This window comes from Microcebus murinus, chromosome 11 (assembly GCF_040939455.1).
Source record: "Microcebus murinus isolate Inina chromosome 11, M.murinus_Inina_mat1.0, whole genome shotgun sequence".
In the NCBI taxonomy this organism is placed as follows: Eukaryota; Metazoa; Chordata; class Mammalia; order Primates; family Cheirogaleidae; genus Microcebus; species Microcebus murinus.
Window position 1 is genome coordinate 56,457,953 of NC_134114.1, and position 27,332 is coordinate 56,485,284.

Genomic DNA, 27,332 nt, shown 5'->3' on the forward strand with positions numbered 1-27,332 from the left:
TCAGGTATGTTTAGAAACTAAAACATAAATGTAGTTTCAACTGTCACAGACTCAAGGACAGGGGAGGCAATAGCCATTTTTTCTTATTCTATCAGATAGGAAGTGCTTCATGGGACTTGGAGACTTGAAAGTTTACAAAAGGGGTCTTTAGTGTCATCTTTGAGTTTATAAATTAGAATTCCACCTATGACGTGTGAGCCTTTTTATGGGCAGGATTACCCTCAGGAACTGTGGATGTGGAATAGCCCCATATGATTGGCTTTTTTTAGTCCTAGTGTTTTTGTTGGAAGAGGAGAATTTGTTTTTCAGTTAACTTTCCTTTGTCATTGTTGTATTTCTTTGTAAGTCTTTTTAATACTTTGAAGCATTTTCATATTTCATAGCTTGCCTTTTATATTCATTGTGTTTGAAAGGTTTTTTCCTATTTATAATATGTTGGTGCTTCTCCAAGGAAGAAATATCTTGAAGTCAAAGATACCTGGAGTAGGGATATATGTTACTAGTGAATGGAATAGTTGAAAACTTCTAAATATCTTTTTTCCTGTCATCAATATTATATATTAGTTGGTTTAAAATAAATTTTGACATAAGTATTTTTTGGATCAAATTATACACATCATATTGAAGCCAGTATACTCAGACATGAAAGAATGAATTTGAAAAATCTGGTTTAATTCAGATTTGGGGAGGGGAGCACATTGTGAAAATACATATGCACAGGAACCTAAGCAATGCTAGACAAACAATGTATTAGTTTATAATATAACAGGATAACCACAAATTTAAAGGCTCAAATTGAGTCCATCAGCTGTAATACAATTTCATATTTGGCTCAAGTGGCTATTGAATATCAAGTGGTGCCAAGTTCCTCCAAAGCACCTAATGATCCTTGGAAGGAGTTTCACCACAGTCTTAGAAGAAATCCCAGTCATGCCTTTGATTCTTTTGGCCCTTGGGAGTCTTTGCTACCCAAATAGAAATGCAGGCGAGGGATTTCCAATGGCCACATGGTATTGCACACAGAGAGGTCTGTTCTAAGCCAGACTCTTATAGCTAAGGAGGTGTGAGATTAGCCCTTAAATAGTGGTCTAGCATCAACATGGTCTATTAAAAGCATGTTAAGAAATAGCTCCTTAGTGATTATGTACCAGCTACTAGTTATCTATCATACTAACAGAAAAGGCAACATGGCAGCTTCACATTTCACATAAAAGACTAGCATTAACTGGGCCTGGCTTGTTGCTGGCTTAGCTTTCACATAAATCTAGTGATTATTTTAATTTAGACCCAGGAGAAAATGATTGTATACCAGTCTTTTCTTCACATAAGATTTGTGTAGCATTAAATTGTTATGGGTTAATGACTAGGCCATGACAGCAAAAATGTGTAACTCTCCTTTGCCAAAACAGAAACATCCCTGTTTTGACTCCTGTCCAGTTTAAAAAAAAAAAACAAACATACATACACCTTTGTTATTGCACATCTTTCACACGAACTTGTGTATGTATAATAGACATATATTTTAAATATGCTACACATAAAAAGACTATGGCACTTTACAGAATACATGTTTAACAAAGATCATTACACCACAGATGTCTGAAAACTATACAGAAACACACAACATAACATTGTGAATTAGCACACAGGTTTAAAGAATCCACAGAATCTAAGGCAAATATTTCTGCCTCAGAGTTTGTTGAGAAGCCCAGCCCATCATGAAACTTTAAGCATAAATGCAGGTAAAATAAATAAGACTTTTCTGGTAGTAGTAATGGTCCTATTTATTAGATTGTTGACCCACACTTATTTTTCTAATTAACATTTCTTTCTAGCACATCCCTCATACTCAGTGGTTTTTAAACAGCCGTGTAGAAGAGTATGGTCTAGACTAGCATGATGCATGACTTTATGATGGTCCTTTTGTCCCAAAGCCCAGGGAAGTGAAGGTTTAAAAGGCCCAACATAGCCTTTTACTCAAGCCTCTGCTAGACCAATTCGATCTGTTTACTAAGTCAGTGTTTAGGTAGTTTTTAGTGGCTTCAGGTTTTGTGTGTGTACATGTGTTTTTTGTCTTCTGTAGCATTCAAATTAATGAAATAAACATTGTCAAGTGACTTTATTTTGGCCAAGAGAGGTCACATTCTTATTTGTAACTGTTACCAGGTTGATCCTGGGAGTTTACCACCACCTCAGTGAAAGAGCAGCTAATGGACATGTCAGAGGATCCTTTAGGCTTAAATTGCAAATTTATTATTAGCATATGGATTCTCAATCTCATAGTGAATCTTCTAATGAAAAACAGGGACAGTTGCCTGGTGGTTCCTGTTTTTGTGGTGTTAGAGATGTGGTTGCTATGAAGACACCTGCTACGAGGACACCCGTTCTCTCTTCAAAAAAAAAAAAAAAGGCCTAGGATTTACACCTTGCTTACTTTGGTTCAAGAATGGTAAACTCAATTAAGGCCTGGTGGTTCTACACTCCCACCCTGCTTGCCCTTAATCCATGAGATATGATGGTTTCTGGTATAGGCCAAAGGGTAATAAAACTGTAGTTGCCTCATTCCCTCTATACATAATAAAGCAGTTATTCTGCACCAAGGTTTGGTCTTAGACTCTCACAGATTTAACATGATTCACAGGAGCAAGGTTGTAAAATCTGAGTCAGGGTTGTACACCTGGTGGTACTTTGCACACATTACCTTACCCATATAGAAGGTGCTTAGTAATTGATAAATTTTCAAAACAAAGCCCTCAAGTAAGCAGACCTATACTTCCAGAAATCTGGCAGGTCCACCTAGTTGCTAAGGAGTGTTTCTGTATCATTCTGAAGCTCACATAATGACTAGATTATTTCTGGCTATTGCATACCATCTTCCTGAATAAAGCTCCTGAATCTTTTATAATAGTGGTATTTGATTCTTTTTGTAAACAGGTGTAGGCAGGTACTCTATGACTTTGGTCTAGCTCCTGTTTTTGCATTAACTGAACTCCTATGACTAGCTCCTTTTTGCCTGCAAAGAATGCCATTCTGCTACTGATGAGGTTGGAAATAACAGCCGACTACAGCATGCTTACCAAATAGGGGGGAAAGAGCTCCCTGCTGCGAGTGGCAAAATTCTGGGTCACTTCCCAGTGACCATCTGAATGAGCCACAGCTGGCTTGGAGACCTCTGTCCCTGGAAGGAAGAAACAGTGAGGTTTCCTTTGGCAGTCAAAGCACAACCCTATGAGAAAACACGTGATCTCCCATAGAAGAGGAGACTGGACCAGTATGGGCACTAGCCTGGCTGGTATGAGGGAAGAGGAAAGAATTTGTCTTCACTAGTAAGATTATGTACTTTTGTTCTCATATGATTGTACAGGTCCTTTTCTTTCTTTACTCAAATTTTTTAAATGTTTGATGGTTTATGTGATCCACCTTACCCTGGAATTCAGCCTAGAATAAGTTTCACAGCAGGATTCCACACCGTCCCTGCTGACCTCTTTGGTCACCTAAGCAAGAGCTAGGGTCTTGCAGTTTCCTTCAGCACACATCCTGTCCTCGGCATGTTTGTAGTTTTCCATCCATCTCCAACTGAGACAACTTGAAAGGACTAGGAGGAAAACAAACACATCAACCCAAAACCTCATTCTGAGGCAGAGATGCTCCCAGACAAGCAGCCTTAGAGCAGAAACAGCCTGCAAATTTGGCTCACAGTGTCTTCCATTACCAGAGACACTGCTGCCTTAATAATTTCGATCATTATCCTTCATTGAGCCTTGGGGGATATGGAGTCTTACAGAACTTGGCAACTACACGTCAGGGTTTATGTACTATTTTCATGTTCCATCCTTTATAATTTGCACTGCAGTCCTCATGTCTAGTAACTTTGCTTAGCCGGATGTTGCCTCTCATTGGTCCTGTCAATAAGGCTTGGGACTGTGGAATGTGGCTTTGGTAGCTAAAGTCTAGTTCTCCACTTGATTCAGATGATGAACTTGGCGGTGGACTGTTTCACCAGATTACTCAAGGAAGAAAATGGCATTAGTGTCTCTTCCAAGCTAAAGGAGGCAGATAAGGTTTTTCCCCTCTTCAATTTCTTCCTGTACTTTGTCACTGGAGGTTGCAATTTCTGCTTGTGCAGAGAAGACAGCACAGATGAAGGTGAGGACTGTGCCACCGATGGCAGTATAAAAGGCCCAGCCCAAGGAGCAGTCTCCAGGTTTGTAGGCAGATGCATAATGTCCACAGTAGTCTATGGCCTTCTGACAGCCCCAGCCTGCAGGGTAGAGTATCAAACCAAGGATAAGGAATAGACCTGCAGGACCAAAGAAAAAACAGATTAAAAACTCCCATGGCACTACAACACAAGGTACCTGTACAGATCTGTTGCAACTGTTACTTGATTTGCTTGCTTTGGGCAATGGTATCTGTTTTACAAGAGAAGTGTTAGGACTGTTTCGTGCCACTGATCTGACCCAGTCAAGAAATATTATGGTATTAGAAATATTTTCAGCCACTTTTATACATTGCAACATGTACAAGCCACATGTTGGAATGTGAATCCACTAATAATTGCTCATCTAGAAAAGCAAATTAACTTGTTACTATTTCTTCCCACAGGGCTCTTACTGCAATGAGTATTTCCCTTTTGGTCTAAGGCAGATGCTGGCAAACTATGGCCCCTCAAGCCAAATGTGGCTTTATAAATAAAATTTTACTGGAACACCAGCTGTGCCCATTCATTTATGGATGCCCATGACTGATTTTGTGCTGGGACAGCAGTAGTTGCCACAGACCTGCAAAACCTGAAATATTTACCATCTGATGTCAACCTGGTTAAATGCAAGAAACAGGGGCCCTGAAGGAGACCACATCTTAGCCTGATGGTTAGTGCTTTAAATGAACCCAGAAGGAGTCTGTTTGCAGGCATTCAACACTAACCAATGTCTGGGGCCAGAGATTTCTGTGTTTAAATATGCAGTTAGAAACAAATTGCAAACTTTGTAAGAATTTTCTGTCTGGATGCTTTTAAGGGAACTCGGCCACGAGTGGACACTAATAAGCTTTGCTTCCATTCTGCTGACCCCACTATGCTGGCATACTGAACATCCATTTTTCAATTCCTCACTGCTTAACTGGAATGTGCCAGTTGAGTTACTTTTCTGTCTAGCCCTGCTAGGACGAGGGTGAGGTGAGGAGCCGTTCACCGACTCTCAGGTCTCAGATGTCAGTCCTGTGCTTGGCTCACCTGGGCTGCCAGGCTCCTCAAAATGACAGGCAACCTAGGGTCCCTAAATTTTAGCCAACAAAACTTTCTTGGTAGAAAATTTTCTATAAAGGCCTTTATTTCACCTGCAAGATACGACAAGAGGAGGATAGCTTTATTCTAGGTGGAAGGAAAAAACTTTTCTCTGAAAAATGACACCTACATAATCAAGATTGCCAAAACCACAACCAAAAAGTCCTGCCTTTTTAGATACCTTGAACTAGCAATTCTGTCCTTATGAATTAATCTTGGCTTTAGTTCTGTTTTTCCTACCTTGACTGAAATTCTCTGCGTTTACCACAACAAAGCTTCCAAGACATTTACAGCAACTTCCCTACAAAGAAAACATGACTAATTTTGTGGTAGTATGAGGTCTGGAGGGAGGTTGGGCATAGTGTTTCAAGGCACAGATGACAACTTTCCTAGCTGTCTTCTGTCTATGGTGTTTGGTTCACTACCGGAGCATTTGGGCGTCTGAGTGTACCCCCTTCATCCCATCATTCTACTCCGTAGATGGCTTCAAGAGACTTTTTAACAGGTGTAGAGGGAATCCATTCAGATGCTCACTGAAGATGGGTGATTCACAGATGAAGTCCTTCTGACCCTGTGCCCTCTATTTCTCTGTAGGTCTGAGTGACTGGAGCAGGGGGACAGAGGTCTGTACCTAGGGAGCTGTTGGCAAGGACTGGGAGCCAGTTCCCCCAGGCTAAGGCCGCCACAGGAGATGGTCCTCTAGAAGCTGGAAAGTCCCAAATCAGCAATCTTGGCTTGGAAAGGCTACAACTTACGTAGCAGAAAAAGCCCCTATGGTCTAGTGTGAGTGTGAGGCTAGAACTCAAACCAGCAGTGTGGTGGACTATGGCAGACTCACTAAATTATTATTAAGAGGTGAATCAGTTAATAGCTGAGAGGTTTGAATGCAGGCTCTGCCCTCTATGAGCTGAGTGACCTTAGAAAAAGCTTTTAACTTGATTCCTCACCTATAAAATGGACTAATCCTTAACTCACAATGTGGCTGTGATTTTTCTGTCTGTAAAGAGTACTTTGTACCTTTATAATTACAAAACTGGAAAAACAGACTAGCAGCCCTCCACAGACCCCCTCCCTTATATAAGCAGGAGCAGTTTAAAGTTTACCAAGTAAGAATAAACAGAGCTGGTTTTTTGTTTTGTTTTTGAGATGGGGTCTTGCTATGTTGCCCAGGCTGGGCTCAAACTCCCAGGCTCAAGTGATCTTCCCACCTCAGCCTCTTGAGTAGCTGAAACTACAGGCATGCACCACTGGGCCCAGCTAATTTTTAAGGGTTTATTTTGAAAGGTGTAATAATTTAGGAATCTGGAGGACACCAAGATACAACTTAATACCCTGTGATGATAAACTATTTTCCATCTGGACAGAGGTTTATTCAGCAGGAGAAATCTAAGATGATTTAACCAATTCTTAAGGCCTATGATAAACCCCAATTAATTCTGTCTGCATCCTACCTTGTTCCCTATGAGGAGACCTTGATAGTTTGCTCCCTCAAGGTCCTCAGTTACCACCCTGGCATACCAGCACTGGGTCATCTATACATTGTGAACCTGCCCAGGATTCAGAGGTACTCTCTGGTGTGCATGCGGCCTCTGCCCTAACGCTCTAAGTGCAGGCCCTAGGCAAGGGAGCATTGGCTGTTCTTCTCTTTAAAAGACCAAAGTGTTCATATTTTGGTTCCAATTAAATATTAACTTCACATTACACGTGTTATATGTAGCTTAAATGTAAAATGAATGCATTTTAATATATTAACAGAAAGCATAGCGTTTGCTATCACTTACCAGCTCTGCCACTCTGTGCTGAGCTGGTTGTAGGACACATGAAATATCTTAATTTGGCTACCTCAGATCTTTTGGGAAGTATGCAGATTTAAAATAATTTAACATAATCCTTATTTTAATAGCATCAGACCCCTTTTCACAGCGCGTCAAGCCAGGAACATTTACCTCCCTTAGATGTTCGCTTTTCTAGTAGCTCAGAAGGTGCTAAAGGCTATCTTACAATCTGTGCTGCCACTGGCTCAATTTGTGAATAAGGACAGCAGGGAGACTTAAAAAAAAAAAATCACATACATAAGGGCGCCATGCTTGTGAGCTTGTTGAAAGCCTCAGCCTGAATATTTATAAGCCCACAGGAAAGTCCATGTGGGAGGGTAATAAAACGTGGGCTGTGGGACATGTGCCCCAGTGGACGCACAGTGTGCCAGAACCGCATGCTCCCACCCGGGCAGCCAGCCCAGACAAACACAAGAGTGCCTCAGCCCCGGTCTCAGTGGGAGGAAGCTGCCACTGTCCACTCTGCCTTGCCTCCTGGACCTCTGCTCCCAGCACTCATCATAGTTGTCACAAACATAGCTAATGCCATGAAACCACAAGGCCTGTATCCAACTGAGAGAAACAACAGTGGGCCTTCAGGTAAGCAAAAAATATTTTTTTTTTTTTTTTTTGAGACAGAGTCTCGCTTTGTTGCCTAGGCTAGAGTGAGTGCCATGGCGTCAGCCTAGCTCACAGCAACCTCAAACTCCTGGGCTCAAGCGATCCTTCTGTCTCAGCCTCCCAAGTAGCTGGGACTACAGGCATGCGCCACCATGCCCGGCTAATTTTTTATATATATATCAGTTGGCCTATTAGTTTCTTTCTATTTATAGTAGAGACGGGGTCTCGCTCTTGCTCAGGCTGGTTTCGAACTCCCGACCTCGAGCAATCCACCCGCCTCAGCCTCCCAGAGAGCTAGGATTACAGGCGTGAGCCACCGCGCCCGGCCAGCAAAAAATATTTTGAAAAAAAAATCACATGTCATTTTTCTAGGTATTTAAAGCCTCTTCTACCAAAGGAATCTCAGAAAGTTTAGTGATTCAGGTGGCACTCCCAGATGACTGCCACATTTAGGCCTCACCTCACCAAGTCCAGAGGAGGGAGATAAAGCCACTTGTCTGAGCCCAGCCTGGCCCTGGTTCCCCACTGCTGTCAGGCCCAGAGCGGCCTCTCAGCGGCAGGGGTTCCTGGGCCCTAACAAGCATGCTTTAGTCAGGTGTGAGCTTCATTCCAGCCCTCATAGGAAACTATCAACTGTTGATAATTTTTTTACCTACCAAAATGGCCATTTCATATAGTTCAACCTAATTTTTTACTTAGTTATTTGGTTACTATCCATCTCCATCCTAGACTTTAAGCTCCACAGGGCAGAGATTTTTGTATATCTACTACTGTAAAGCCAGTGCTCAGAATAAAACCTGGCACGCAGTAGGCCCTTCATAAAACTTTACTGAATATCAGTGCAATTTGCTTTGTCATTAATTTTTCCAAACCACAAAGAGCCCATGGGAGAAAGGACACCAGTAAAATAAATGATGGATACCAATCAATAAGAGTGAAATGTGTCAGCCAGAAAAAAAATGGAGACCCTCGGTTTGTTGGCTTATTCTGCTCTAGGCTTCTGAGCCCTGGGGTTTAGAAGCAAACTTGTATTCCGGAATTCCAGATGGGCTTGATGATACCTGTTTATAAAACAATTAAAATCGCTGACTTCTGAAATGAGCATGTCAGACAACTGCAAGAGAATATGGTAGAACTTATTAAACCTGGCATGGTTTTCCTAGTCCTCAGTTTGGAGTACACCCAGGGACTATCACCTTGGTTGTAGGTTATGTCCAGAGGCCAAATGGAAGGCAAGGAGTGCTTTGGACTGAGTTTCACATAAGAGCTGAGCCAGAAGATGGTCTGCTCTACCTCTGCAGCTATTGAAAAAGCAGTTCCTGAAGTTAGGCCAGCCTCTAGTGGTCGCCAGGACCTTGCTAGTGCCATGCCTCACTGTACCGTTGTTTTGGGAGATGTGTTTGTGTGCTTGGTATGTAGGGCAGTTGCCGTCTTCTTCCTGGTGCATGGCTCAGTTGTACTTGGCTCACTTGGGAAGAGCAAGAAGAGTGATACTGGGCAGCAACAAGAGACAACAGAGCCACTAAAGAAAAGCCACAAGTAACCTAAAGGGCTGGTGACCTCTCATGGCGTGACTGACAGGATAGCACCCTAAAAGGTGCCATTTTCACGACCTTAAAAGACATCATCCTTGTGTCCTAACAGCCTCCCAGTTCATTGTACCAAGAGAGAAGATGCCAACATCTGCTGACCATTGGATCACATGACTCACCCTTATCCTTGGAAGAAAAAACAGTAAATGAAAAGAAACTGCTGGTTAGGCACTTGGACCACCCCACCAATGCCACCTCAGCTGGAGATGGAGCCCGACAACCTCACTGGCGGGCCCAGGGCACAGGTCCTCTCAAGCAGCCATCCCAGTGCAGTACCACCCACCCCTCTGCCATCTCAGCAGTGTTTCCCTCCCAGAACTTCCATCTACCTGTGTAGGAATCTCAGAGTCTCTTTAGGGAACCTAAATGTAGCTGGGGCTTAACACAATGATTCAACTGTGTGCTCTGTGAGGGTAAGAGCCCTGTCTCATCCCTGTTCCCAGTGCCTAACTCATGGAAGGTGCTAAACAAATGAAATGCACCGGGAAAAGTGAAGTCATAGTTCCACTTTTTTATGAACATTCTGCAAGCACTATGATCAGAACAACCACAAATTTATGTTTTAGGTAATTTTCTTAATATTGCCCTGGAATCAAAGAATAGGAGGATATCAATCATAAGTTTTAGTCAAGGTGGGAAGAAAAGCATTTCCATAGTTCTGTCAATCCCTAAATTTTGGAAAGACCAGATGTTTCTGAATACAATGAACAACATCTTACATGGTCTGAAGATGGCCACCCAAAGCTCTAGGAGTGTGGGCTGCTGCGAATGGGGGAATCGAGTGTGAAACACGGCTCTTCACTCTGTGGACACAAAAAAAGGCTCCACAGCTATTTCACAGCCTTTCCCTGGCCCCCTCCTCCCGGCTCCAGATCAATGACACAATTGCCACACTGTCAGTGCTTGCTGCCAGCGGACTGCACTCAAGGTTTCTTGTCTTTGTGGGTTACCCACCATTTATATAAAAAGGCCATTTTTCCTGCCTGAAAAGTGAACTATATAGGCTGGTTCCTGTTCCATAGAATAACTAGACATCACATTCCTACTCCTCTTCAGACAGGCTTCCAGACTAAATATTAAAGGCTTTCTAGATCTCAGTTTGCAAAGGAAATTTTCTAAGGGCAGGAACAAAAGGAGGCCATCTGTTACTGTTACCAGCGACCTGTGGAGAAGCCTCCAATGGGAGACACCATACTTAGAACCTGCCCTAAGTCATAATCAAGAAGCTCATTCTAAACAAAAGCTATGAAATATCTTAACATCGCTGGAGAGTGAATTCACAGCAGATTTAAAGTATCTTTTGATAGATTTGGGCTCCAATTAGGAATTCCTAAGGCACGTCCAATGAGTGCACACCATGTGCTTATCTGCATTCCAGGAGCATTTATGAGTGGCCGTGGGAGGGTTATAGGAGTGGGATGTTGTCGTGTTTCATAGGCTTTGAGCACTTTCAGGCTGGTGATAGTCAGGAATCTGGTCACACCACACATGTCTCCATTCCTTGAACGGAGGCTCTTACTCATGCTGCCGCCTTGGACACTCATCCATCTGGAAATCTTCCTCTGCCCAGTTCAAATGTCACCTCTGTGAAACATCTGTCACCACTGCCTGCCAGAGTTAGTCTCTGTTCCCACTGTCCTGTGGACTTCCATCTTCAGCTCTTTATCACATTGTTATTTTTGTGTATTTATCCAACAGCTATTTATTGAGTTACCTACTAAGTGTTGGACGTAGTTCTCAGCCCTGGTAGGGCAGTGCCCTAGTGGGACTTTGGTGTCTCCTGTACCCAGTGCACTTCCTGACACTTACTGTTAGATACTTGTTGGCTGAATCAATGCTTATTCTAATGAGACATCACACTTTTGCCCTAACATTTACCCATAAACTTGGGTAACCAACGTCAAGAGTTCAAATTCTTTCCGGCTTTCAAACAGCCATTGACTCTTTAGGAATACAGCAGGAGACTACCTAGCTGTCAAACATACATTACTCTTCTAAAATTTCTCTAAAAAAAAAACATCCCCTGGTGTTGATTCCATCAGGTTTGCCCTGTGACTCAGAGGTCTGGGCTGTAGCACAATGCCAAGAGCCTAGCCCTACCACCACCGCCACCCCATGTCCCTTCCCCAAGGACAAGCACCTTCCATGTGAGGCCAGGCAAGTGAGTGATTTTCTTCCTGTATCTTATCCCTGTTCTGGGACCAGCTCAGACAGCACTCCAGGCTTATTAGGGGGTGACAGCTTTAGAAAATACTAGATTAAAGGAAATGAGGATGGGGAATTTTGGGCAGTTTATTGTATGTCCCAACAGCCTAGAACAATGTGGGATATGTAACATGCTCTTTGTAAATATTTATTGATTGGATGAATGAAAAGATAGGGAGATGTGATTATGTTACATTTTTAAATGAAGCCACTGTGGAAAGTTCTTGCCAAGTTTTTGAAATGGCTGTAAGAAAAACTTTGGTTAGTAACATGAATCCCAGGGGTCTGTGACTCTGGCTGACAGAACACCAGCCACGCTGTTACTACCACAACCCTGCAGGGACCAAACCATGGTCACAGCTGCCCGAAATGAAAACTTCCTTCCTGGCTACAGAAAATGGTTGTTGGGAGACTACACAGGAAAAGGTAGTAAGTCAATTAAATATAATAAATTTGCATTTATCTAGAGACCAGCCTTAGTTTAGACTCAACCCCTGAAATTGTTTCTACCTCTGCCTGGCTGCAGCTGACCAGCAGGAACTGGCCGGGGCAGGGGAGCAGTGCACAGGGATAAACCTGGAGGACAGCGGCCACGTGACAGCTGAGAGACACGAGGGGAAATGAGGGACCACAACAGTGTACAGAAGAGGCCAGGTGGCATCCACAAGCAACATGAGCACAGAGAGGGGAGAAACCAATGGCAGAGGTGCCGGCACTGCAGGCAGGGGGTACAGCCCAGGAAAATGCCTGCTGCTATCGGCAGCCCTGAAAACAACGTTACAGATCAACCTCTGGGGGCGGGGCTGTTTTTCTGTTTGTAGTAGAGGAAGAACATGTTCAGTTATGTAACACTAAGTCTGGGACCATCTATCTCAATCAGGGGTACGACAACTGATATATGCAGGGTGATAAACATCCCTACGCATGCTAGTTAATGCTGATCTGTATGCTGCCCTCTCTTCGTTTAGATTTTTATTTTTTCCCAAGTCATCTTCCATGCTGACAATCAGAAGTCATTTTGGCAATCCCTAATAAGTATCTGTATCCCTAATAAGGTCACCAGCTATTGTTAGGTGGAGACATTTTCTCTTTCATACTTTCCCAAGGGAAAGTGTCAGTATCTATTAAGAAGGACACACCATATCAGACCACATTCAGTCCCCTATCGGCTGAATTTGCCACCAAGCTATTCCTTCCCCAGACACCACAGCGTGAACCTGTTTATTTCTCACATGCGGGGACTTTGGTGACACTCTGCAGAAACGATCTCTAGGCTCCCTTACATTCTATTTTAGAAGGAAGACACATACATGATACAATTAAGAAAGAATTTCATGGGTAAAAAATAAAAGTTACGAGTAAATGGTTAACCAACTCTCTGAAAAACTATCCAGGATACTGATGATAAAAAACAGAAGTCTCACTGTGACAGAATATGCATTTGTGCCATTATAAAACAGTGTTGGCCCCACAGCCTGCTGGAGGCCTGAGCTCCTGTCCACTGTGAACTTGCTGACAATGCAAGAGGCTGTTTCCTCCTTCCTGGTTCCTATGACTCTACCCAAGTAGAGTCCCAAATCCACACTGGGTGCCCATCACACAGTTTTCCACACATAGTGTCTGCTGACCAACTTCATGTCATTTCTGATACACATTTCCTTTCTAGTCTTTACTACTTTGGAAGAACCTTCTAGAAAGGTCTTCTATGGTAAAAATTGTAGATTCCAAGTAAAGATGACATTGAGTTGAAGCTGTAAAATGCTCCCTTAATTTTATACATTCACAACTGATTATTTTTTTAGAGCCAGTCAAATTTAGCAGAGGGGGGTCGAATACCAACTTTAGTGACACTAATGTTAATAAGTTCTGATAGCCCACTACCATCGGATTAGCCACAACTGATACTTTAAAGTTGGAAGTTTGTACAGGTGAGTAGAACCTTTTAATAATCACAAAGATAACTGTCATAATGACAATGGCAGCGTTAATGCTTACTGAGTACTCTGTTAGGCACCAGTTTAGCACTTTAAAGATAACTCATTTAGTCCTGATAGCAGTCCTGTGAAGTTGGCATTATTAATATCATGTGACAGATGAGGAAAGTGAGATTCAGAGGGCTCAGTAGGGTTACATGGCGCATCAACAGCAGGGCTGGGACATAAATCCAGAGAATATGGCTCCAGAGCCCACCTCCTGGGCCTTCCTGCTGGGCTGCTATGCTACTGCAGAACAGACTGACTTCCAAACCAAAGCACTGTGCCCTAAAGAGGGAAGACTGGCAGGTGCTCAGACACTGGCTTAGCTGTATCTCTGAGAGGTTGGAGAACACATAGTAAAGGCCAGTCATCAGTGAGCAATACAGGAGTGGGCCGGGAGGGATTACTGGGAGGGGAAGACTGCACCAAAATAAATGGTCACCTATCATCAAGCAGGTTGGCTTGCTCACCCTGCAGCAAGACAACAAGATACAGAAGTTCCATCCACATCTTCTCTTCCATCCCAATCTAAGCTTTATTAACCTCAGATGTCACTTTGGAATGGCTGCCCTTGGCTAAAGGTACTTCTAGAAAGAAAACCTAGTGAACAGATCAGAACAATTTAAGGTTCACTACGATGTATTTTCATGCAGGAACACCTGTGTGAGCAGAAAACTGCAAACAAAGCATGAAACCCATTGGATTGGGGGGGCAGGAATCTAAGCAATATAATCAGCTTACAGCTTCATTTTTGTCCCTGCGATCCTGTACTGCTTGGGAACCATTAGCATTTGCACATCCGCCTAGAACAATAATGCCATCCACAACATGATCCACAAAAACCCATATATAATACTATGTCCTTTCCAGGACAGCCATCTGTTGCCAATGAGACCAAATCCAGGACTGAGAATGTCTCAGACAGCCCCAGATCCTCCTTGTTTAGCCAGCTAACCTCTTCCAAATAGCCTTTCTTAATTCACAGAACAGAGCTGATGGTCTTTGTCTTTCCTGATTGCTTCCTACCCTGGAATCCTTGCACTACTCCCTGTGTACAGAGGGTTTTAGTCAATCCAGTGTCATCGAGAGACCTGCTTGTGTCTATGTCTACATGCAGGGGATGTTGCTCTCAATTTTGGGCATCTGGCTCTGGCGAAATCTTGCTTATGACAACTGCAGAGACAGCAGGAAGTGGAGCCCAAGAGCTCTTCCATCTACCCAAGAGGAATTCTGGTTCTGTGCCCATGCTGCCAAACCCAAAAGCTAATTAATGATGGTATTGAAGCTTGCTTGACTTCCATAGATGCCAGGATGGGCCACGATCTTCAGTACTAAGACTTTAGTTACCCATTTCCAATCAAAGGTATTTGAATAATTCTTATAAATAAAAGCAATATAATAAAGTATGAGTTATAACATGAATCAAGAATTTCTGCCCAAGAATTATCACTTTTGGTTAATGTATACTTTTGAAATCACTATTCCCATTAAGGTTTTTCAATTTTTCAATGAAAATTTATTCTAACACCCAAGCAGAATTCTGTTTTAGAGATTGTCCATTCTGAAATGATTCTTATTAGTACTTCAGATGATGGTTCCATCAATCATTTATGCTTTAACTGTGTGGGGGGCAGAGTCTATGTGAGAACTGAGACTTAGCAGCATTTGTTAAATCCTTTACTCTTTTCCCCAAACACCTATACATTTACAGCTGCACCAGCACCGACTAATCATCACAGCACTGTGACTCTACCTTTACTGAGCAGCTATGATGGATGTAGCAGGCCCCATGCTGAACACTAGAGATGAACAGATACCATGAACAGATACCATTCACACCCTTTCAGGGCTTGGCTATATTCTAAACCAGTGGTTCCCACATTTCTGGACTTCACACAGTAGGTACAATCGCCAGAAAATTGTTGGGAGGTCAACATTTTCATTTTGCTAATATAGGAACACTTAACCATTATTTTCTCTCATCATCATTTCATAAAAGAAAGAATATTTTAACACAAGAAGCATGAAGGATATAATCTGAAAATAAAGGACAGTTCTTTAAATTGACTATCTTTAGCTCAATGAAATCTTACTACGCTGTCCTGATCTTTCTTGTTTTTGCTGTGGACTGTTGGAAACCTTAGCACAGAGGGAACTAGCTCTCATTCAAAGGTAGCAACTTCTGGTCAAGGGGACCTTCTGAGGGGTCGGGGTGCAGAGTGCAGTGGTGCAATCACAGCTCACTGCAGCCTTGGACAGCTGGGCTAAAGGAATCCTCCTGCCTTAGCCTCCCGCGGGGACCACAGGTGTGCGCCACTGTGCCCAGCTTTTTGCCTCTCATTTTAAAGTTTCAAGCATTCAGGGCCCAACTTTGACATTTAGAAACTCTGCTTCGATGGCTAGATGAACTAGATGTCAAAGGGTTCATGGCAATGAAAAGAGTTTTAGTTGATGACCACAGTGTATTTGTAGAGCAGATTATATCTACATGTCAGCTTAGTACATGACCGATAATAGTAGAGGTTTTTAACCAGTAAGATTTTCAGAGAAAAAGGGAAAGAACTAGTTATTTGCAAATGTCAATAGTTTTTTAAAAAGCTTGTATTAATGCTTATGCCATCTCCCCAGAGGGAAAGAGTAGGATATCCATTTTCTACTAAAAACACTCCCATGGTATTATAATTGGCAAAAAAAAAAAAATACTCTCCAGGGCAGAGAAAGGATGATCAAGCAACATAAACAGGACTCTTTGGAAGACAATCAGATCATATTTGTCATAAAAAGACCTTACAACCAAGGCCCCCAAAGGAAATTTCTGTTACAATTACTCAAATTAATGGCCGTCAATTAAGAGTTGTCTGATTCCCTTAGGACATGTGGAGAAACAATTTATAAGAAAGATGCAGTTTCTCTAATTGGCGAAGCCTCCCTAAGTCTTTCTTAGCAATGACTTCTCTTTTTATTTTTCACTCCCCTCAGCCTAGCTGAGATGCAATGACTCTTCTCTACATGCAAATTACTTCCTGCTGGCAGTTTTTAAAGCCTTAACTCTGAAATTGTTGAAATGCATCTCAACAAACTAATTTAGCCAGATTATTCCCTCCCATCAGTTAGTGCTGACACTTTACTTCACGTTCAGGGTGAGAAGCTGTTTGTTAAACTGCTTATCTGCAACTGGAATAACTTTATGAAATATTTTCTCCATAAATTATTCACCTGACACAAAGGATTACAAAAGACAGAGCTCCTGTTTGACTATAACCAAAATACACTGACAACTCAAAATGAGCTACTAAAGTAAATAAAAGGCAAAATGTAGTGTATAACAGAGTAAAAGATACTTCTGAAAAGCTTACTGAGCTATAAAATTTCTAGGACAATAAATAAATATCTTGCCTGCTGAGGTCTTTGGGTGCAGATAATGTTAATTCCTATATCAAAACCAGGTGACATCTTTGCAACACTAGGTCCCTGAGGTTAGCCTTTATCAGTTTGAACACACAGCTACTCTGCATTTTGATTTGAAATTAGTGTTGTTCACATATATCTATACTGATTCTTAAAGTATTTTAATATTGGTTTCATTTTCTTAATATGTATATTTTTAAAATTAGTCTGTACCAGAGGCTGTCTTTCAAAAAAAAAAAAAAAAAAAAAAAAAAAGATTGCTGGCCATTTAATAAAGCTACTGGGAAGACCATACATAACAAATGAACCCATAAATGTGGCTGATATAGCTCAGATCTTCATAGGAGAGCACATTATTTCTAAAGTGGCTTTATAGCTTACAAGAATAGCACCTTTGCATTAAGCTCTTAAAACAGAGCGTCTGGACTGCTCATGTAAATATTCAGAGCCACGCTTAAGCGATTATTTGCTAATGTAATTTGAACATAGATCATCCATGGCTCCATGATAATTTATGTCTACAATTAAGTGGTTGCCATGGCAAACTGCCTTCCACATTTTATTTGTATATCAATTGCTATATCTGAATGTTAAGAGTTTGCAATTTTCTTCTAGGCTTTCCAACTGATTCTTTAAAAGTAGACCCGTTCTCTAGATTTACTCAAATGAATGCTTGATCCACTTGCTTTTAGGCAGTTTTTACTATAATGACACGGTTGAGTTCTTTGTTTCCTTTATATATGATGATGTAGGGGGGTTTTTTGTTTGTTTTTTTGTTTTGCTTCTCTGTGATACAGTTTCTGAAATGACTCTGATACACCTTGGGAGCAGAAGCTCAAGAAATTGTAGATCTGAGTCTACAGGTCTTTGCACACAGTAGGCATCGAATAAAAGCTCCAATTCTAGGCTGCCTTACAACATTTCTGCATTTTTCACTTTTTACCAAGTGGCTGCTAAATGTGGGGGAAGTAGTAAACGTGTCTTATCAGTAGTTTTGTTAAACTCCTTCAGGCATGGGACTGGACCTGACTGTGGGGGAGGCATCATCTGTCTGGAGAGCCAGAAATCAAGAATCTCCTTTTGGTCCCCAGTAGCCACCACCAAGAAGGGACAGCAGGGGATGCTCCTTCTACTTTCCTCATTTCCCTTCTTGGAGGACATTTTGAAGTTGGGCAACCAAGGTTAGACTACTTTCTCGGAGAAAGCTGGGGGTATTTTTCAGGTGTAGAATCCCAGGCAGGGCTCTGTGAGAGCTAGGGATCCTTCCCTGTCTCTGTGCTTCTCAGTCCCTGCCCTTACTTCTCCTCTGAGCAGCTGGCCTGGGGCTCTGGCCTGGGGCAAATGGGTAGAGCATGGGATGAGTCAGAAGGGAGGCTGGGGGTGGGTTGGGTTGTGGTCACCACCTGATGCTTAAGGTTATGTTTCACCCTGTGAAAAAAGCAGTGAGAATACCAAGCCCTGAATAGTGCTTGTGATGCAGTTCATATACCCACCCACACCTCCACATTATGACAAATGCAATTCCACAAGCATCAAAGGCAAACCCCTCCACTTGTCTTCTCTCAGATTCTTCTCCTTTTATTCCTTTTTCTTTTTTCATACTGCCTTCCTTCCCCCTCAATCATTGCTCACTTCCAAGAAAACCCAGCCTGCCCAAGCCAGGCCCTCAGCCACCACAGCAGAGAGCAGTTCCCACGGCCACACCCTCCGCCCCAGCCCTGCAGAGGCAGAGTTCAGCCCCCAGCCACGGATCTGGTCAGACTGGTTGGGGCCGCTGGCTGAGGCAATCCTGATGGACTGGGACCCACACAGACAGACAGACAGAGGGCTGGAGGGAGAAGAGAGCGTGAGAGCTGGCAAGACTCAGAGCAGTGAGCGAGCGCACGAGGGCAGACTGGAAGACAGCAAGCAGCCAGGCCCGGCAGCCCATGTGCTAGTCCAGCCTTCGTGGCATTCCCAGTGGAATAGGCCCAGCCAGCAGGAGCGAGCCAAATCCTGAGCTCATTTTAATGGCTTCTGTCCCAATCCTGAGTCACTGGGGATTCCATAGACTTCTAAGAGAGCCCTACATGCATTTCCAAAAACAAACCGCTTGATGCTGTCATGGAAAACCTGGATCTTTGCATTCTACGATTTCACTATGGATTACATCCAGGTCACAACCTAAGGAAGACAGCTGGCAAAAAAATAGCCCTGCTGGCGGATTACCCAGCTTTTGTAATGAATCCCAGAGGGATATGAACTGATGTGTGTTTCTGGCTCTGCCAAGTCCTGGACAAGTTCTCACCTAGTGAAGACCAATCAGCCTGTGATTTATTTTGCCAGGGGAATCTGAGCAGCCACCTGCAATCAAGCCTCCACTGCTAGGAGCTGCCTCCAGAAAGTGAAGGGATGAAGACTGGGTGTGTCAGGCGGAAGGGAAGTGGGGAGAGGGAGATCTTTGTTTCCTTGTCAATCAACTGCTATCTTCTGCTTTAAAAAAAATTATCTGAGGACACTCCTGGTCATACCAAAGCCACAGGACTGCTCTGCACCCTGCAGCCCCAACACAGGCGGGCTATTATGGGACTATGGAATGGCCCCATACAATGTATTCATGTTTGATTTGAACAGAACCAGGTCAATATTAAAAGCTACAAGAGATACTCCTATTCCTTAGAACTGCGGTCCCCAACCCTGGGCCATGGCCCGATACTGGTCCGTGGCCTGTTAGGAAAACAGGGCTGAGCATCACCTCCTGAGCTCTGCCTCCCCATTTTCCATGGAAAAATTGTCTTCCATGAAACCAGTTCCTGGAGCCAAAAAGGTTGAGGACTCCTGCCTTAGAATGGTGCAATTCTGGAAAACAAAAAATACACTAAAACTTGCTAAGAAAGCAGAAATACTTTAATTATTATTATTAGCTACTATTTATTATTCACTGTGTGTCAAGCAGGGGGCTTTAAGCCTTTCTCATATTCTTATATTATCTAATTTAATCCTCAAAACAACCCCAAGGCATATACTATTATTATATCCATTTTATAAATGAAAAAACTAAGGCTTAGTGAAGTGAGGCAAATTGGTCAATGTTTCACACCACTTTTAAGTGAAACTTGAACCCTCATTACTGCTCTGAGCGAGTGCTAGACACCAACTACATCTGTGCAAAAGTATTTAGAATGGGTGACACCCTGAGGCTAGGCCTTAAAGGCTAATCCTGTTATCAGGGTTAACTGAACAGGCAATAACTGTAATTTTTTTTTTTTAAGTTAATCCAGAGTTTGGGATTTCCACTGAGATAGCCAATTCTTTCACATTCAACTTCTAAAATCAAAATGTCAGGATTTTGACAATTTATGTTATATTTTTATAGATAGTGTGGGCTATACAAGCCTATGGCCTATTTATTCTTTAAAATTAAGTGTAGCAAAGGAATATGCTTGTACTATCTTAGAATTTTTCATCCAGTTACATTTCACAAAAATGTCATTTTTGCCAAAATGCGAGTTGCAAGCACACGCACAGCGGAGTGGATTGCTAAACCTCCTGTTGCTCTGGCGGCAGCCTCCTTTCTCACCATTTGTTTCAACGTGGAAGAGATCCAGGGCTGAGTGAGAGGGGTACGGGGACAGACAAGACTGACGCTCACAGCTGCAGCCAGTCCCTGGCTGGGGCTGGCCAGATGCTATCACAGACTGGCTGACAGAAGAGAAAACAAGTCAGCTGCTTCAGACACTGGTGTGGCAACCTTCTCAGCCAGAGAACCATGGACCATGCTGCCGTTTCCACTGGCTTGAACTGTGAGGTGTAGACCTCCATTAGGGAGAAAGACCCCCAAGCATCCCTGGCAGATGTGAGCCCCGAACATGCAAAAGATGGCCTATCCTGTGTTTCTCATGATTTCTTCCCTGTGGGGTGCTGCTGGGCTGGAAGGAGAACAGAAACCACTTCTTTCTTGTATCTCAGTGCTTAGCCTTAGAGTGATGGCTCCTAGACAGCGGTCACACTGTGCAGGAACCTCTGCCTCCTGCCAATTAAAAAATTGGAGTAATTTCAGAATTTCTGAGATGCTACATGGGTCACAGGGCTAGGAGAGAAGGTTATGGTTTCCTTTAGAAAGCCCAGACTTTTCAAAGAGACTGATGACCAGCAGACTAGCCACTCAGGAGTGTTCCTGCTTCCTCCTTTCAACCTTCTTCCCAGAGGCCTTATGCAAAGAGAGAAAGAGAAAAAGTCAGAAAAATCTCACCAGAGTGTACAAATAATGCCTAAGATATAGACTGATTTTTGTGCAAAAATGAATGCTCTTGCCCTTTATGTGATGCACACAAGAGCACCAAAAGATCTGCTGGACTAATCTCCATTCTCCAAGATGGAATTCACTGGACTAACACCTTATTAAAAACTGCATGCAAATCATCCTGAAGGACGCCTATGCTTTGCTCCTGAATACCTACAAAAGACAGGTTTGGTGTTACAGCTCAAGGTGTCCCATTCCTTGCAGTAAATGGCCACTGACTTACTAGAAGACAGAGTACCACCAAGTTTCTGAGGGTGAAAAGTGCTCCTACAGGTGACAAGCCAGGAGGAGTCTCACCTGCACACCAGCATATTGATCAAACTCACAATAAAGATATGAAATCATCAAGGATGTGCAAATACACCACTGTGAGAGAAAATTAAACAGAAAGCCTCCCATCTGGTCAACCGGGGCTCTTCAGTAGGATTAATAAACTTTGTGTGCTGGCCTCCTTTTATCTACATGTTTATTTCTGACTCCTCACAAGCCTTTGGTAACACTTCTCTGCAAAAGTTTTAAGATATACACATGCATCTCCGCGCACACCCTGAAGCACTGCGTCTGAGGATAAAGCAGGGGCATTCCTCTGGCAATGTTGAAACCCGCCTTATTTAACATTTCTGGACAGTGATATGCCAAGCTCATGGGGTCAGACTTCAGATTTCAAAAGAGAATCAAAAGGAGACCATGAGCAGAATCAAAACTCTGGTATTAAAAAAAAAAAATCTAAGGTAAAGTCATATTTTCCAACCTCCCTATTTTTCAGACGAGAACCCTGAGCTCCAGAGAGGTAGTACATTTACAGTATCTTAAGGGGAACTGCTAGTTAGCAAAGCTGAGAAACAAAATCCTAGGCACCTCAATTCTCAGTGCCTGGGTCATCCGTGGTATGATTATCCTGGCAGACGAGATGAGGGGCCAGAGATTTGTCACTTTGTGCCAGCACGTTTAAGGGCTCTGGTGACTGGATGGCGTGTACCCCCATGAGAGCAGATCTTCTGCCATTTCTCTTGGCTCATTGTTCCCATCCCCCCTACCACAGGGGGGGCCCTCCTAAGATTTAAGGAACAGAAAACTTTATCTTATCAGCTGTTTGAGGAAAGAAAAAAAAAACCTGTCATTTGATCCATTTGGAAGCCATCCCTGCTGAGCTCAAGACTTTGCTATGAAGCAGACTAGAGCTAATTCATTTGGGGTCTGTTTCGTTACAGCCCTGGACACAAGGCTCAGTGCTTATCTGCACTGTTCAGTCCTGTGCAGCAGCTTTAGAATCTGCTGAGCGATGAATCACCTGTGTCCTTCATTTCAGGTTGTAGACGGATTATTGTTTCTCCTGTTAGATTTGAGATTAGTATCTTGGTTTAAAAGTGAATACTTTTTTTCTGACTATCAGAGTAAGATTCTACTTCCTTGTGGATGTCTTCAACCTCAGCTCTGTGTATGTGTGAATTTCTGCCACCCAGAACAAGCCTAGACAGACTGCGATCCCCTTGGTCAGGACCTGCCTTTTGAACCCATGTGGGGCAGCCTACAAAGTGCGGGTGGCAAGGACGTTTCCCTACAGCTCACAGCCTTCCCCGGGGATCACTGTAAAGAGCTCATGCGTTTCTTCCACCCATTTCTAACAAGCTCATTAGGAAGAAATTCTAAGAAAGTAGAAGAGTTAGATTGCCTTTTCTGATCTGAGTGCACAGAACATTCTGTCAGGCTCCAGGAGACAGACAATTTAAACCAGAACATCATTAAACATGGAGCAGCTGATACTAATTCCTTCCCAGCCCGCCTCTCCCAGGTCCAAAGCTGAAATCATCTGGGGGCCAGGGAAGAGAGTGGGGCCCAGGCTGGCTGCCTCCTACTTGCATTCCTTCTCAGCACAGAGTGCTTGCTGCAGGTGGGACTCCTCTCACCATAATGCCTCAGGGAGATACACTGGTGTGGAAAGCATGCTTTTCATTTAAGGGGAAAAGCAAAAAGTAGGAGTAATTACTCAAATAAAAACCAAGAACTTAGACCCAGGGGAAATAAGCAATGAGGAAGATCACGACGGAGTCTTCCTGTGGGGTGAGGGTGAGACAGGGAGAAGGACCCATGCGGGCAGCACACGCCTGGAATACAACGTAGCCGAGGAAAGCCCGATGGGACCAGACGGTCTTCTCCCAAACAGGCAGGAGGTGAATCAGCGAGCACCAGCTGCCCTGCAGCTCCCGGTCCGCCCTCCCCGGCCCAGCCCCCGCCCTCTGCACTTACCTGCGATTCCTTGCAGCAGCCCACAGACGTTGAAAATGCTCTTCTTCATGATGCTCTGCACACACATGGTGAAGACGGACACCAAGGCCACTATACAGAGAATAAAGATCCCCACGGCCAGGAAAATCGCAGTGGCCTGCCAGAAGCCGCTGGCGATCTCGCCGAAGCTCTCCGCGTAGGGCCCGCACAGCATGTCCCGCTGGAAGTGCTGCAGCCCGGGGTTCCGCGTGCAGCGCGCGTAGATGCCCAAGGTGGGGTGGTAGAACTCCGGGGAGCCCGCGCCCGGGCCGGCCGGCTCGGCATTGCGGCTGTGGCTCTTCGCCTTCCCGATGAGCCAGTCTGCGCTCATGAAGGCAATGAGCTCTGCGAAAGCCACCACAATACTCAGGAGGGTCCAGAGCATCGAGCGACAGGTGACAATGACATGACACATATTGATGCTCCAGGCGGGAAAAGACTCAGGCGTCCAGGGAGTTAATCAAAAAGGAAAGTCGGTGGAGAAGCGGGCTCGGCGGCCTGGGAAGGAAGTCGCAGCTGCAGTCATCCACTCCCGCAGCCGGCGGCATGCACGCTGCGGGACACTCCCGGCTCTGGCCGAGCGGCAGCACCGCCTGTCGGGCAGCTCACCTAGGGCGAGAGGGGAGGCGGTTAGCGGCGCGCCGGCCCCGCCCCGCCCGCCCCGGGCGGGGCCCACACCGTCCCTGCCCGCCGGGCCCGCGCAGCCGAGACAGTCCTGTCCCGGCAGCTGCTCTGAACGCATCTGCTGGGGTTCGTCGTTTCTAGTTCTCCCCGGCCACACAGCACTCGGAACAGTAGGTAGCGGTTCACCTTATCTCTGCGCAGCAGGGCGGGAGAGACCAACGGCGGTTCCTGCTCCCCACCCAGGGGCGCCCCGCGGAACGGGGGTGCTGCCCGGGCGGCTGCACACTCCGACGTGGCTCCTGCTCCCGCGCGTCTTTTATTAGAAAAAGTCAAACAAGCACAGATAGATCGAGGCAAGACTGGCCGTGAACTCTGTCAGCGGATTGGCTACATTTTTTCAAGTTTGCAAGACCCGGTCTGCTGTTTGGTACTAGATAAGCTAACTTCTGAAATACTTGCACCACAAGCTTTTGCATGGCAGTAGTGAGTAGCAACACCCCACTTTTATTGCCTGGAAATCAAATTAGCAGCAGAGACAGACCAGTGAGCATGTGCTTCATAGGTAAATGAGAATGTAAGAGAAAACAATCCCATGAAAAAGAATAAACAAAACATTGCTACCCGAACCTATTTTTCATCCATTTTCGCAGGGTGACTTTTAGACAAAATAATTCATACTAACTAGAACTCAAAGAAGGGGAAAAAAACCTCAATGAACTTTACTTGTGGAAATTATTCACAACAGGCAGTGATGGCCATTAACTAAGTATCATTACAACTGAGTGGACCAACTTGTTGACAGCAGAAACTTGTCTATGAAGAATGCATTCCTTGAAATGTCCCAATTCATCCCATGTGCCCCTGCCTAAGCTTCAATTCACCCCAGGTCTGGAACTCAACACGCCCATTGTTTCTGATTTCACAGAGGACTCATTCTGTTCCCAAGGACAAATGACTTCATTGCCAGAGGACTTTGCTCCGAAGGCTCAAACCTCCTCCAGAGGAGCCTGAGCCCTGCAGCAGGCCTGGCAGTGCTCTCTGCCGCCCCCTTTCCTGCCCCCTCTCCAAGGTCAGGAAGAGTCATGCAGCTCACATCTGACATCTGGGCGCACGGCCCTGCTCTCAATGATTACATCTTATTAACCGAGGTCACGTCAACTCCATGAGAACTACAAAGAGCCCCCTGGCATGTTGGAAGCGGGGTGAGGCAGGGAGTTATTGAGGAGGAAGGGAAGTGGGGAAATGAGGAAGCCCAATGTCAAGGCTTAAAGTGCTCGTTTCTATGCCACGCACCAGCTGTCTGCTTGCGGTCTGACATCCTATTGAGCAAGTGACTCGACTCTCCTCGTGAAACAGGATGTACTTAAAAGTCCTATCACTGTAGCTATACAAGATGCTATATTGGGGACAAAACTAGTGCAATACTAGGAACATACGCACTTAACTGTGTGGGGTGGGGTGAACCTAGGGAGGTGGGTATGCGCACGCGTAATGGGGCTGTGCTGAGCACTGGTAAGGGAGAGTGGGGTGCTCCCCCGAGACAGTTTGAGTCCTTCAGGGTCTCTGTTCCAAAGCCAGCTCCACCCCTGGCTGGCCACGTGGACATCTAACTTCTCAGACCTTCCCGTCTAACCACATACATAGAGACGGAAAGGGTGCCCCTGCCTCACGAGATTGCTGTAAGGAGTAACAAGAACCTGCTCAAGTGCCTGGCACAGTACGTGCTCGTTAAACACCGAGTCCTTTCCCTTAGAAGCTTCTCCCCTAACGTGGACGGCGCTGGTCAGACAAGTGAACCAGTGGAGTGCTCAGTGGTAGCAGAAACCCGGCCACTGCACACAGGCAGAACAGACGGCCAAGAGATGGACGAGGCTGCTCGTGTCTGAGCCTCCCTGGGGCTCAAGTGTGGGGTCCTGGTCTGTCTGCCTGTTCCCCCACGACCTGACCCGGCTGCCAAATTCCACTGCTGAAAGCGAGCATGAAGCCGGAAGGTGCACCCTACTCCCACTCACTCATCTCCCTTCCCCCAATATTATCAAATTGAAGAGCCTTTTGAGAAAACAGTTACCAATTATAAAAGAGCTTCAGAGGAGATTGTTTGTAATGAAAATGATCATTCTGAAAGGGAATAAGAAAACCAGCCACACTGACTCCCACAAGGCCCTGAAAGGCTGCACCTGCCCACTGGGATCAGAAACGCTTTGAACCAACAGGTAGAAGCCCAGCCTGCTAAGAGCTCCAGTGCCTTCCCATTTGATTAGAAAACCAACCTACTGCTACACACAGCCTGCCTCTATCTTGCCCCTTTTTCACTGGTTAATGGTAATTTTTCAATGCGGATGCACATATTTGTCCTCTTGCAGAAGCACAGGCCTCTGCTACTACCTCTCAGGTGACTTGTATCTTAATCGCTATGCCACTGTCCATTGCCCAGCCAGCAGGCTCTGTTCAGAGTTAGCAATGCAATTAGGTTGCAACTTCTGAAAAGAAAGGCTGTAAAACTTCAGGACTAGAGAAGATGGGACTCCAGGCTCAGCAAAATGGTTGATGCCAAATTTAAGGCAGGATTATTTAAGGACTCATGCTCTTAGGTTCAAATAATTTAATGGTTCCTTCTCCTTTTGTGCTGAAACAATCTGCCACCCACTGCACCAAATTCTCACATCCACACCAGAGCAGCTGGGATGAGGCCTTCAATCTTCTGTTTTGAACAGGGAGATAAGGTGCTTTCATCTCCCCAGCAGTTTGTAAACTGCTGTTATCAGAGGAACAGCCATGATACGCGCAAGGCCGACTGACCAAAACTGCAGCTTCCTGGGGGCTCCAAGCAAAGTTCTCAGGGTGGCAAGACAAAGGAAAAATCTGGAAATGCAGCAGGGGCCTCTCAAGTGGTCTGTGCTCTGTGAGGTGCCCCGGTTTGGCCTCATTCTCAGAGACGCAGACACCTGCTGAGACAACATCTGTATCCAAGGGGAAAGAGATCCTCGTTATAGAACCTTGTAAACCACAGGGATCCAGGCACAGCACTCCTCAGCCCCGCCATCCACTGCTCTTAACTAATTCCTGCTTCCATGAAGCTCACTTCATAAAACCAGACCCTCATTGCCATTCCATGTAAAAGCCTTCTCTCTATGGGCCACTAAATAAATTTCTCCTCTAGAACTCCTGAGATTGCTATCACATGCCTGATGATCGTGGATAATCTGCACAGCACCCCGACTTTCAGAAAATGATGCGATGTTTGGCACAAAGGTCTGCAAA

At 44.5% G+C, this 27,332-nt stretch overlaps 1 protein-coding gene across 1 annotated transcript in view; it reads right to left on the reverse strand.

The window, feature by feature from the left end:
* Positions 1–651: 651 nt before the first annotated feature.
* LHFPL2 (LHFPL tetraspan subfamily member 2) overlaps positions 652–27,332 on the reverse strand; it is a 150,772-nt gene continuing 124,091 nt past the window's right edge. Inside the window, exons 4-5 of the mRNA XM_012766769.3 lie at positions 23,430–24,056; positions 652–4,300 (exon numbers count right to left, since the gene is read on the reverse strand). Of these exons, the coding sequence (XP_012622223.1) occupies positions 4,044–4,300; positions 23,430–23,862 (690 nt within the window). The 5' untranslated portion in view covers positions 23,863–24,056 and the 3' untranslated portion in view covers positions 652–4,043. The remainder of the gene's footprint in view (positions 4,301–23,429; positions 24,057–27,332) is intronic.